Source organism: Carlito syrichta, unplaced genomic scaffold (assembly GCF_000164805.1).
Source record: "Carlito syrichta isolate Samal-C Ts95f unplaced genomic scaffold, Tarsius_syrichta-2.0.1 Scaffold314869, whole genome shotgun sequence".
Taxonomy (NCBI): Eukaryota; Metazoa; Chordata; class Mammalia; order Primates; family Tarsiidae; genus Carlito; species Carlito syrichta.
This window is the reverse complement of record NW_007258965.1, coordinates 532,755-546,014: the sequence shown is the minus strand read 5'-3', so window position 1 is coordinate 546,014 and position 13,260 is coordinate 532,755. Positions and strand designations below refer to the sequence as shown.

At 47.2% G+C, this 13,260-nt stretch overlaps 1 protein-coding gene across 1 annotated transcript in view; it reads right to left on the bottom strand.

Annotated features, from left to right (window-relative positions):
* Window positions 1–1,826: 1,826 nt before the first annotated feature.
* LOC103274754 (sialic acid-binding Ig-like lectin 8) overlaps window positions 1,827–13,260 on the bottom strand; it is a 13,650-nt gene continuing 2,216 nt past the window's right edge. Inside the window, exons 3-8 of the mRNA XM_021705991.1 lie at window positions 11,996–12,274; window positions 11,729–11,776; window positions 10,585–10,842; window positions 10,097–10,187; window positions 8,835–8,931; window positions 1,827–2,027 (exon numbers count right to left, since the gene is read on the bottom strand). Coding sequence (XP_021561666.1) covers window positions 1,827–2,027; window positions 8,835–8,931; window positions 10,097–10,187; window positions 10,585–10,842; window positions 11,729–11,776; window positions 11,996–12,274 — 974 coding nt within the window. The remainder of the gene's footprint in view (window positions 2,028–8,834; window positions 8,932–10,096; window positions 10,188–10,584; window positions 10,843–11,728; window positions 11,777–11,995; window positions 12,275–13,260) is intronic.

Here is a 13,260-nt window from a genome sequence, read left to right as displayed (position 1 = left end):
TTCAAAAGTGTTTCCAAGAGCGTATCTGAGTTACCACTTCTTCCACATCCTGAAAGAATTGCACTAGCCTGGGAGAACCACCTCTTCACAGCCCAAAACAAATCCAACACCACAGGCCTATTCCCCTAAAAAGTGCCACATTCTCCATGGTCCATGTCCTCCAGTCTGGTAAGAAAGCAGGGGTCTGGGAGTCAGAGAAGCCAGGTTGAAAACAGTGGCCTCTGCTATATTCTAGTTGTGTGACTTTGGGCAAGTAACCTCACCTCTGGAAAGCCTCATGTTTTCAACTGCAAATGGGTTTTAAATATGTATCTTGCTTGACTGTCAGAAGGGTTACAAATAATTGCTGTCTACTACAGTACCTGGCACATAATAGGTCTGAAATAAATTATTATTATCATCCCTGGCAGTTAGGCCAGTAGTGCCAACTCTTTCCTCAGGTTCACCCAGCCTCTTTTCCCTCCCATCCCCTACAGAATGGCATCTTCCTCCAGTGACCTTAAGACCTAAGAAATCTTAAAAAGCATAGAGAATGTTTAAGACTCTTGGTGTAGAGTTTAAGCCTCCAGATCTATCTCTTCCCCATCCTGAGGTCCCCCTTGGGCTTGATGAGAAGTTGGGCCCCTTCATTTCTCTCAACCCAGAACTCTCCTGCATTCCTTATGGATCTGAGATATGACTTCTTCCCTGATTTCTTTCCACAGGACAAACCGGGCTACATAAGTGTCCACCTCAGAACTGGAGGACAAGACCAGCTGGGCAAGGAGGTGAGGGCAGAGTGATGGAGAAGGGCTGAGAGTCCCAGTAAAAACCAGCTGGGCTGGAAAAGATCTCTCTGAGGGAAGAATCAAGAGGGAGAACCAGCTCAGTCACACAGAGGAAGGCAGATGGAGGCTCTTGGAAGAAGTCTGGAGACCCCACCTATGACCTGGGGATGACATCATGGGAAGCTTGGCTATTGACTGCTCCATCTGCCAATCAGAGCTGGCCAATGGGATGCAGGTGGGAGTGGATCATGCTCAGAGCTTTGGACTCTGATTCCAAAGGCCTCCTACCTGCTCAACTCCTGCATTTCCAACTTCTCCATTTCCTTCCCTGGACCCTGTGGAATCATCAGAGAAGCCACAAACTTATGATTAAGGGGTGTCCCAACAGTGGTTGCTTTACTTGATGGCTGGATAAGAGAACAGAATGGCCATGAGACAGTTTTATATATATATATATATAAAACTGTATGTATGTATATATATGTATGTATATATATGTATATGTATGTATATATATGTATGTATGTATGTATATATATGTATATATATATCAGATCCTTATATATATATATATATATATAATGAAATGATTACATCCAAATGGTTAGCATATCCATAATCTAAAATATTTATCATTTCTTTTGGGTGAAAACATTTAAAATCCTCTAATTACTGTGAAATGTACAATATGTTGTTTTGTCATTTGAGGGAACATGGATGAGCCTAAAGGACATTATGATAAGTGAAATAAGCCAGGCCCAGAGAGAAAAACACAGCATGATCCCACTTTTATGTGGAATCTGAAAAATTCAACCTCATAGAGGTAGAGAGTAGAATGGTGGGTGCCAGAGGCTGGGGTGGGGATGTGGATGGGGTGGACAGAAAAAGAGGAGAGGTTGGGATACAAAGCTTCAGTTAGAGAGGAAGAGTAAGCCCTAATGTCCTGGGGTTCAACACGGTGCTCTCGAGGGATTTAATGCTACAGGAATTAGCCTCTGGCTTCACCATAATCCCCAAGGGGTTGTGATCCCTCAACCAGAACTGAGTCTCTGTAGTTTTTCACTTGCAGGTCTTGATGTTTGAGGTCTCTGAGTACTCGCTGCCGGTGGCCTTCTGGCCCTGTGGGACCTGAGGCTTCATCGTATGGAACCTGAGGGATGCACACTGAACCTCTTGGTCCTTTCTGGAGAAGGAGACGGCCACAGCTGGAGGTAACTGGTCTGGGGGGCTGCTATCTGCCTGGGATTCAGTCAGGGGCCCCTGAATGGAGAGGAAGAGATGGGTATCAGAGCAGAACAGTGGGGTAGGGGAAGCCAAAGAGAGGCCAGGAAGCCCCTGAGTTCCTTCCTCCATTCATTCCACGCACATTTTGTTGGACTCTCCTTCATACATGCTTCCTTCAAATATTTAATACTTAATGAGCACCTTATTTGTTGTTTACCAAATCAATTAACTTTCCACAACAACACCATCAGGAAGATATTATTACTGTCTGCATCTTATATACATATGAAACTGAGGTTGAAACCGTTAAAACAGTAAGCAGCATGTCGAAACTCCTTGTTAAGCCAAGACCTAATCCAGTCATTACTTCCTGACCCCGGAGCCTGGTGTCCCCGCTGAGGCCTTGTGTGTGAGGCCCTGAGCTGGGCGTGGGTGTATTGTGGTGGACACGGTAGATATGGGCCCTGGTCTCCTGAAGCTCCCTCTTTAACTTGTAAAGGCAGCAATAAATGAGTGACAAACAAATAAATATCCAATTGTGAATTATGGTGAGATGAGGAGAAGAGGGTAAGTAGAATTATAGGGCCTTGATTCAGACATAGTACCTGCCCTTGGGAAGCTCGTCCTTAAGTTGGGGGTGGGGGCAGTTGGAACAAGCCAGTCAAAAATGTTGTCCCTTGATAGGAAACATGATGTCGCCTGAAATGTCCACACTCTAATCCCCTGCAACCTGTGAATATGTTACAGGTTGCCTGTGAATATGGCAAAAGGGGCTTCACAGATGGAACTGAGTTAAGAAAATTAGGCTGGGGAGATTATCCTGGACTGTTAGGGTGGGTCCAAAGTAATCACAGAGTCTTTACAAGTGAAAGGGGGAGTGCAGGGAGAGGTTGGGAGGTGCAAAGCTGCTCCCTTGCAGATAGAGGACAGGCCTGAGTCAAGGCAGGCAGGATTCTCCAGGAGCCAGAAAAGACAAGAAAGTGTGTCCTTTCCTGGAGCCTCTGGAAGGAACCAGACCTGCCTGTCAGCACCTTGGTTTTAGCCCAGCGAAACCCATGTCAGTCTTGTGCCTACCTGAACTCTTAGACAATGCATTGAGATTGCCTGAAGCCACTGGATGTGGGGTTATTTGTCTCAGCAGCAATAGGAAACTGATACAGACTCACACTTGCGAGAGTGATGGAGGTGGCCTGGGAGAACCCTCCTCAGTCTCAGCCCCTTCTTGATGCTTTCCGAACAGCAGACACCTCCACAGAACTGTCTGTGATCTGGCTTCTCCTATTTCCTCTTAATTATTCTAATGTAGCCTCCCACACCCCACCCCACAGCACTACCATTGTCAAGGTTGCTAGGGGTCTCCAGTGGCTGAATCCAAGAGACCATCTTTTAGGCTTCCCCACCTGGACTTTGTAGCAGAGTCCACAGCTACCCACCTCCCTACACGGAAGCCCCTTTCTACTCAGCACATGCATCACACTGTCCTTCAGCATCTTCACTTGGTGGTCTCATTCACTGTGTTGGCCTCATGTCACCAATAGGTTGAGGACTCACAGATCCACACCCCAGCCCATTCCCCTCTCCTGACTATAGACTGATTCAACAGTGTTCGCCTCCCTCTTGTCCAAAGGTGCAACAAGCTCAACCTATTCAACTGAACTTCTTCTTTTCTTCCTCAAATGTCTTCCTCTTAAAGTCTTCTTAGCCTCAGGGATTGCCATCTCCATTCCTCCAACTGCTTAGGGAAAATCTGGGAGTCATCCCTGGCCCCCTCTCTCCACCCACACCCACTCCCAATGCATTAACAATCCCCATTGTCCTGACTTTAGAATTTCCCTAGAAGCCAGTCACACCCACCACCCCTGCCTCCTGGTTCTAGCCAGCATCACCTTCTCCCTGGATGTTCACCAGCCGTCTCTCTAACTCCTCTGCTTCTGCCCTTCTCTGCCACACACGGTTTCTTCTGAAGACAGCAGCCAGAGGGATCTGGGGAAAGTGAAAGTTGGATCATATTCTGCTCAAAACTCCAAACACTCACAGTGGCCTGTGCGGTCAGACATGATTTACACAAAGGCTCAAGTTCTCCAAACTCACTTCCTGCTCATGACCATGCCTTCCCCTGTATAATTGCACAGGCTTCCCCATTTCTCTCCCTCTCACTGGTAAGCCTCCTGTGTTTGAGTATTGCCCCTGCTCTTCCCTCTACCTGGAAGGCTCTTCCACCCCACATTCCAGTGTCAAGCTCCAAGCCTCCTTCATGATTTGCTCAAACATCACTAATAGAGACCACAAGTCAACCTACCAAATAGAAGAGAACAGTTGCAAGACATGTTTCTAATAGGGGGTTAACATCCAGAATATATAAAGAGCTCTTACAACTCAAATTTATGAAACAATGCAATTAAAAAACAGCCTAAGACTCTAACAGTCTTTCTCCAAATAAGACATACAAATGGACAGCAGGCATATGAATAGATGCTCAGATCACTAATTATTAGAGAAACACAAATCAAAACTACAACGAGCTATCACCTTACACCCATTAGAATGGCCACTATCAGAAACAAAGAACACCCAAACCCAAAATGAACAAGTTTTACCAAGGATGTGAAGAAATGAGGACCCTTACACATGGTTGGTAAGAATTTAAAATGGTGTAAGTCCCATGGAAAACAGCATGGAAATTAATAAATAGAAATATCATAGGATCCAGCAATTCTACTTATGGGTATATCCGAAAGAATTTTCAAGCAGAATCTCAAAACAATATTTGTACAGCAATGTTCACTGCAGAATTATCACAAGAGCCAGGAGGCAGAAACAACAGAAATGTCCATCAGCAGATAGCTGGATAAATAAAATGTGGTGGATATGCACACAATGGAATATTATTTGCCTTTAAAAAGGAAGTCCTGTCACATCCTACAACATGGATGAACTTTGAGGATGTTATGTTAAGTGAAAATACCAGTCACAAGATGACAAATATGGAATGATTCCACTTATATGAAGTATCACAACATAGGGTTAACAGAAAAGAAAGTAGAATGGTGGTTGCCGGGGTGGGGGTGGGGTGAGGGGGAAGTGGAGAATGGTTGTTCATTGGATATAGACTTTCAGTTTTGCAGTATTAGACAGTTCTAGAGATGTGTTGCACAACTGAACACTTAAAAGGATAAGATGGCAAATTTTGTGTTATGTGGTTTTTTCTATGATAGACAAATGGATAGATGGCTAGAAAAATAAAAATAAGCCCCAAAGCCATGTCCTAGGCTGGGCGCAGTGGCTCATGCCTGTAATCCCAGCAGTGTGGGAGGCCGAGGTGAGAGGATTACTTGAACCCAGAAGTTTGAGAGCAGCCTGGGCATCTTTTTTTTTTTGTCTTTACCAAAAAAAGATAAAAATTAGCCAGGCGTGGTGGCATGTGCCTGTAGTTCCAGCTAGTTGGGAGACTGAGGTGGAAGGATTGCCTGAGCCCAGGAAGTCGAGACTGTGGTAAACCATGATCATGCCATTGCCCTTCAGCCTGGCCCATGGTAAGATTCCAACCAAAAAAAACAAAAACAAAAACAAAACAAAAACAAGCCATGTTCTGAGCACATTCTATTCGCAGTATCCTAGATTTTCCCTGAAGTGTGTGTCTATCTTTTACATGCTCTGTGTTTCATGTGTTTGCTTGTTTGTTGTTGGTTGCTTGGTAGATTGGTTTGAATATATCTCTCCATCTAGAATAAAACTTCATTGAGCTCTAGATTTTTCGTATTTTCCATAGATGGGTCTCTTGCACCTACAGTTCTCATCTCTTGGGAGGTGCTTAATAATGAATGAATTCCAGAATGAATTAGTGAATGGAAGAATGGATGTAACTCTGCTGTTCAAAACCTTCCACAGGCTTCTGGACATACACCGAATACAGTTGATAAATGATGAGTGTGGCATTTATATTGGAGCATGAAAGATAAACAAAAATGAAGATCAGAAGTGTGGAGGGAGGAGCATTTAAGGAGGGAAGGACAGCTCATGCAGACTGAGGCACAATCACCTTGTTCTGGTTATGACAGTGGAGAGCCCAACATGGACGGGGCACAGAGTGGAGGCAGGAAGCATTGGGAGGCAGGGTTGGGATCAGAGTGAGGCATATGAGGACCTCACCCAGAGCTCAAAATTAAAGAGTGAAAAAATAATGGTTTTTTTTTTAATGCAACATTTAAAAAATCAAGTTAATGTAAAAAGTCCCTAGTGAAAAAAATAATAAAAAACTCAGAAGCTATGTTCTGCTAAGCCAATTACAGTCATTGGGATTTTTTGCACAGGATTAACCAAATTTGTATTTCAATTATTGAATGCTGTGTGAAAAAGCCTGATGATTAAAATCCATGAAAACGTATAAACTGGGCTCGGTGGCTCAGTCTGTAATCCCGCGCTTCGGGAGGCTGAGGTGAGTGAATTGCCTGAGCCCGCGGTTCGAGACCCGCCTGGGCAACTTGGCAAGACCTCATCTCTACAATAAATCAAAAATTAGCCGGGCGTGGTAGTGCTCACCTGTAGCTCCAGCTACTTGGAAGGCTGAGGTGGAAGGATCGCCGGAGCCCAGCAGGTCAAGGCTGCAATGGCCGGGAGCGGCCACTGCACTCCAGTCTGAGTGACAGAGTGAGACTCCAACTCAAGAAGAAAACATATAAATAGTGACATACATTTTTTAATTTGCCTCAGGTTGAAATTGGCTCAGCATGACCATTTGTGTATCTAATCCTGAATTGTACACCACATCCTTAAAAAAATAAAATAAAATAAAATAAATACTCTTGGAAAATTAAAAATCATGTGTATTAAAACATCATTTTAAGTTTAAAGATTTTATGTATACCCAAACCCAGAATTTATTAAACTTTGCTTTCCATGCTCTACTGCAAGCAAAGCAGAGATAACATTTTCAAAATCGCCTTCTTTCTTCCCACATTTTCTTTTCTTTTTTTTTTTGAGTTGGAATCTCACTCTGTCACCAAGGCTGGAGTGTAGTGGCATGCTCATGGCCATCCCAGTGTCAACCTACTGGGCTCCGGCGATCCTTCCACCTGAGTCTTCTAAATAGCCAGAACTACAGGGGTGTGCTACCATGCCCAACTAATTTTTTTTTTTGTTTATTGTAGAGATGAGGTCGTGCCAAGTTGCCTGGGCTGGTCTTGAACCCACAGGCTCAGGCAATCCACTCACCTCGGCCTCCCAAAGTGCTGGGATTACAGGCTGAGTCACGGAGCCTCGTCTCTTCCCTCATTTTCAACTATGTGGCCCTGCTTGAAAATTTCTCTTGACTTAGTTGATGATCTTTAATAATTTTTAACTGACTTCAGTTTATGGATCTTATTTATTTAAAATTTTGATATTTTTCTCATCAATATGTTTTTTAAAATTAATTTTGATGTTTTTAAAGATGGTGCATAAAAACATTTTTGTCTTGATCACTGAGATTTTTGGCACCTTCTTAAATTTTGCACTTGAGGTAGGAGCCTCACTCACCTCACCCTAATTCCTTTCCAACTGGAGAGGGAGGTGTTTAGGAGGCCAGAATGTACAGGGCCACAGGCTGAGGACTCTGGGTCTTAAGTGTCTAGGTCAAGGGTTAGTAAACTACAGTCCTGGGGTCAAATCTCACCCATTGCCTGATTTTGTGAATAAAGTTTATTGGAACACAGTTGAACTCATCACTTCCACAGGGTCTAGGGCTGCCTTCCTGCTACAACAGAAGAGAGTTAAGTAGCTGCAGCAGAGACTGTACAGTTCAGAAAGTAAAAAATATGTACTCTCAGGCCTTTAAAGATAAAGGTTTCTGGCCTCTGTTCTGGACAGTTTTGGAGAGGGGAACAGTGGTTTAAATGCAGAGGAACTGGACAGTGATGGCTTCTGGGAGGTCCTTCCAGGTGGGGAAGGGGAGGTGAGAGGCAGGGAGGTGAGTGGGTCTATGATGGAGATCCTGTGACCGCAGCAATGAAAGTGATCGGGATGCAAGGGGGGGAACCAATGTCAATTGTTCTCAAGGGGGAAGCGAGTAAGACATGGGGGATTTGGGGCAGTAAACAAAAAGAGAGGCCAGAGAGGAAGCGACTTCTCTGGGGGAGGGTGTTGTCCAGCTGTCAGCAATGAGGATTAAATTCTGATCACATTTCTCTCATCCAAATTCCTAATGAAGAGGCTTGGACAGTCTCCCCTGACAAGGACTCAGCAGACACCATTTATTACCCTAGTGCCCTGTATGCTAAAATTTACTTTCCAACCCAACTCTGGCATGACATTATACAACAGCTAAAGAAGAAAATAAAAATATTTTATGATCCCACAAAGTCAACTCTGGGGACTTCCAGACATGAGGCACTTTGTCCTCTATTGATTTCCAAAATTCTTTAGATAGGGATTACACATTTTGAATTAAAAAATCCTTAATTCTGCCTGTAACCTACAATCCCCCACTTGGAAATTTCTCATTCCCATACAGAACCAATGAAAACCTCATATGTATTGATTTATGGTTTTTGTGAAATCTGCCTCCTTAAAATGTATATAACCAAACTGCAATTCAACCACTCTGGACACACGTTCTTAGAACCTCCCGAGGATGGGTGTTCCCGGACCTAAGGTAGCTCATATTACCCAGAATAAGAAATCTTAAAACATTTTACAGAGTTTGGCGTCTTTTTGTCCAAAGCAAAATGGGAAATTCTGCAGAGATGCCAGCTTATGGGGAGGAGGAGGGGAGACACTTTGGCTAAAACAAATTGAGCAATTCTGGGGGCCATCCTGTGGGAGGTGTCCAGGTTGGAGGTCGGATGTGGAGATGCCTACATCACTCACCTGAGAGGCTGAGCCCCTGACAGCATCTGCATCCTCCATGCCTGCATAGCCCTCACCAGCTGCTGGCCTTGATGACTTCCTCCTGCAGGACCTCATTCTGAGTGAAGAGACAAGAGAGCCTTGACATTTTGCTTATCATTGTGTTTTTAAAACTACTTTTGATATTTTCAAAAACTTTGTCTCAATGGCACTCCTTTAAATTTTGCATTGGAGGAAGAATCTCACTCACCTCACCCTAACTCCTGCCCTACCAGAGAGGCAGGTGTTTAGGAGGCCAGAATGTGCAGGGCTGCAGGTTGAGGAGTCTGGACCTTATCTGCAGGTCAGGGATTGGTAAACTACAGCCCTTGTGTCTAATCCCACCCACCACCTGATTATGTAAATAAAGTTTTATTGGAGCACAGAGATCCTTTCCATCTGGGCAGATAGGGCTGCAGGGAGTGTGAGGTAGAGATCGGCATGGCTAATTTCCAAAATGAAGATCACAAGTCCTGATCTCACTGTCAAGATAAGTTGCGGTGAGGAGACAGGCCAAAGCCCACTGAGAGCAACATGGGTCCAATGCAGCCTCTGTTTATCCTTTTTACTCGTTATCCACTAATTATAATACATTGACGTGCTAGAGGACATGCCCACCAACGCCATGACAGTTTACAACGACCATGGCAACTCCTAGAAGTCACCCAGTGTGGTTTAAAAGTGGGTGAAACCTTCCATTCTGAGAATCCCCGCTCCTTTACCGGAAAAAAACATGAATAATCCATAAAATATAATAAAGAGCCGTAAATACAAACATCCTGTGTCCAGGCGGCCTGCTCTGCCTATGGGATGGCCTTTTTCTCATTTGTGTTTTTTAATAAACTTACTTTCCTCCTGCTTATGGCTCGTACTTGAATTCTTTCCTGTACGAAGTCAAGAAACCACTCAGCCTCTCAGCTGAACTCCAATTCTGGGGTTTGCCTGCTTCAGGTTGACCCTCACCTTTGTTAACAATTAAGGGACTGGAGGGGTGACCAAGGTGGGGGGGAGTGATCCTGTCCTGCAGACCCCAGTGTTGAGAACACAGGCTCCCACTCCTGGACTTGGGACCTGAGGTTCACAAGCAAGGGTACCCATGATATTCTCAATGCCCCCATGACCTCCTTCCTGCCCTTGCTTCAAGCTCTTGGCCCATCTGGGTCCCTCCAGCTCTGGCTCCAAGGACCCACTCCTGGCCCCATCCTTCCCCAGGACCCTCCAACATCCCCAAGGTCGATGCTCACGCAACAAAGATGATGCAGAAGGACAGGAAGACTAAGGTGGTGGCTCCAGCACCCCAGAATGTCCCTAGCATCACTCCTGACCATGCTCCTCCTGTGGAAGGATGTGACCTGTTGGGGGTACTCACCCCCAGAACTGATCTCTTCCCTTTCTGCTCTCTGGGGGGCCCTGGACTTCTAGTGATGCCCAGGCGAGAGCCTCATGTCTCTCACCTGGGTTCTAAACTACCATGCAAGGTCCCTGTCTCCTAACACACCTGTCCAAGCCCCAGCCCTTCCCCTCAAGGCTCCCCACCCCCCCTCACTTACCCCACACCCCTTACCCAACAGGATGAAGACAAGAACATTCTGGGGCCAGGGAAAATCCAGGCCTCACAGCTGAGCACAAACCGGACCTGAGCTCCCCTCTGTAGCCCAGGGTTGCTGGGTGGATGGTGAGGGTGGCAGGTGTGTTCTTCCCCCAGCCCCTCCCTTGACACCTCTGCACTCACTCTGCAGGGAGATGCTCAGGGAGACATGCTGGGATCCCAGATGATTCTGAGCTCGGCAGGTGAATGCTCCTTCATCCCTGAGGTGAACTTGAGGCAGATCCAGCACCCCAGGGTTCGAGGGCTGTGAGGGGCTCAGGGTCAGGCTCCCCCATGTCCAGCTCAGCCTGGCTAGAGGGTTGCTGTTGACGGCACAGACCAGGCACAGAGACTGGTCCTCCAGAACTGAGAGAGATGAGCCATTCTTCAGGGCTATGGCTGCTGTCAAGAATAAGACAGAGGGTCACAGAGACAGAGAGATGGAGAAAAAGGAGGACACAGAAAGAGAATGGTGAGAGGAACTGACAGAGACGAGGTGCGGGAAACACACACTGTCAGCTCTCACTGCTGTGAATATCAACTTGTGGACTCTTCAGGAGAACAGCTTTACCACCTCACCCAAAATTAGAAAGAACATATGACACTGTTGTATTTTGCCTTTAGAGAACAATCTCACTGGCTTAGATATTCTATGTGAAATTAGATACAAGATTATTCACTGCAGCGCGTCTGTGGGAGCGCACAATTAAGGCCCTGACTCCCCATGAGGAGAAGATGGCCACAGAATCAGGATCCATCTGCTCCATGGACACCACACAGTCTGGAGAAGGGTGAGGACAGTTGGTCCTACTGATGTCAAATGACCTCTGAGCTCCTTCAGGTGGACACACCAAGGCTTAGAGCAGCCTGGAGGGACATGAGTCAACTTGGTGGAGGGAGGGGGAGTGGGCAACAGTCTTTGCTCTGCATTTAGGATTTGAGCCCATGTGACCCCATCACCTGTCCAGAAGCACTCAGGTCAGAGCTACTAGGAAGAATGAAAGGCCGAGGCAGGAGCCGTGCTCAGGAGATGAACAATGTGGCTCTCAAGGGTGCTCCTGCTGTCTGAATGTCACCCTGCCCCTGCTGTGGGCAGTGGAGGGCATCTGAGGAGTCTGAGGGGAGTGAAGGGTGGATGGGGCAGATTTTCAGGGAGCTGAGGGTAGGGAGGAGCCCTGGGTTCACCCACAATGGGGTCTCTGATGATCAGATTAGTCCAGGATGAGAAGGGGTCCTGCCCTGAGCTGAATGCCCAGGTCTACAACGCAGGGAGGGTGCTCCATCCTACCTGTGCCTTTTTCTTGGAAGACAGTCATAGTCAAGTTCTGAGGGGCATCTGAACAGAAAGACATGGCAGATTCACGTCACTCTGAGGGTGGTGGACAGTGGCCCTCTCTCCTGGGAGAAATAAAGGGAAGGTGAAGTCGGCATATCCCCAGCCCCCTCTCTCATCCCAGATTCTAAGATCCAGTACCCCGTATCCAGCCCCGACTTCCCTCCTGCTGCCCTCAGGGATCCCCCATAAGGGACCCGGATATCCTGGCCCAGCTCTCACAGGACACGTTGAGATGGATGGTCTTCGATGTGGTCACACCGACCCCAGGCAAGGTCACTTGACAGATGAGGATGATGCTATGGTCCTGGGGCTTTGGGATGAGGGTAAGCACTGAGGAGCGAGCACTGGTAGTGGGCAGTGTTGATACCGAGGCCCCTGTCCAGGAGATCATAGGGGGCGTTCCCTGCTCACAGGCCCAGGGTACAGAGCAAGTCAGGTTCCTGGGGTGGCCGGACTCCAAGATCCCCGGTTTGAGGATGCTGGGCACGTACATCAGGGCTGGTGAGGAGAGGACGGCACACAGGACCAGGAGGGAGTGTCCGAGGGGCATCTTCAGCCCTTTCCTCCCAACCCCTTCCCAGATCAGGGGTCCCCTCACAGCTCTGCCCTGCACCCCATGAGCTTCCCCTGTGACCGCTCCTGAAACCCATTTCTTACCTGTTACATGCAGAGAAAGCTTGGGATATAGGTAACTCCTTTTTATCTTTCCTTTCTCCACCCGAAAGAAGTATGTCCCCTGGTCCGTCCTCCTGGCCTCTCTGATGCTCAAGGAGCAGTTGCTGTTCTGGGGGTCTCCCAGGAGCTGGATTCGGTTGTTTGTGGTCACTGGAGGGTCCTGGTATATATTGGCCCCTTCTCGGAATCAGTATCCATGGACACTATTGAGGTCACTCCAGCAGTCTGGATTGAAGACTTGCAGAGTACAAGGACACACAGACCCTCCTGCACTGTCAGTGACCCTGGCACTTCCAGTTGGAATCTCAGATCCAGGTACTCTGTGGGAAAACAATTGTCACTTCTGCCCAGCCACCAACGTCCCGCTGTCTGTCTACCCACTGCAGGGGCCGCAGCAGTCACAGCATCTCTAAGGCAGAGAGTTCTGGACTCCTTGTGTGAGCAAAGAAGGGGAGGTGAGTGAGGGGGAGGGCTGGGGACTCAGAGGCTGGAAAAAGCAGGAGACCACAGCGGTTCCCAGAAGAGGAACCTCAGGCACACACTTGGTGAGAGCTTATCCTTCTCTGCACAGAGAGGAGAGAAACCCCAAAGCCAGGAGACCCCAGAGACCCACCCAGAGGGAAGCAGAGAAGGAGCAGGGACCATTTCCCACCTCCCACTGTGGGGCTTCCTTGGTGCTCCAGAGCCTGGCCACACATGCCACACATGTGTGGCCACACATGTGTGTCCTGCTCACCATGTCTATGGACCTTCCTGGAAGTTCCTTCTGATGTTTAGGGGTTTGACAGGGATCCCCCAAGGACCCCCAA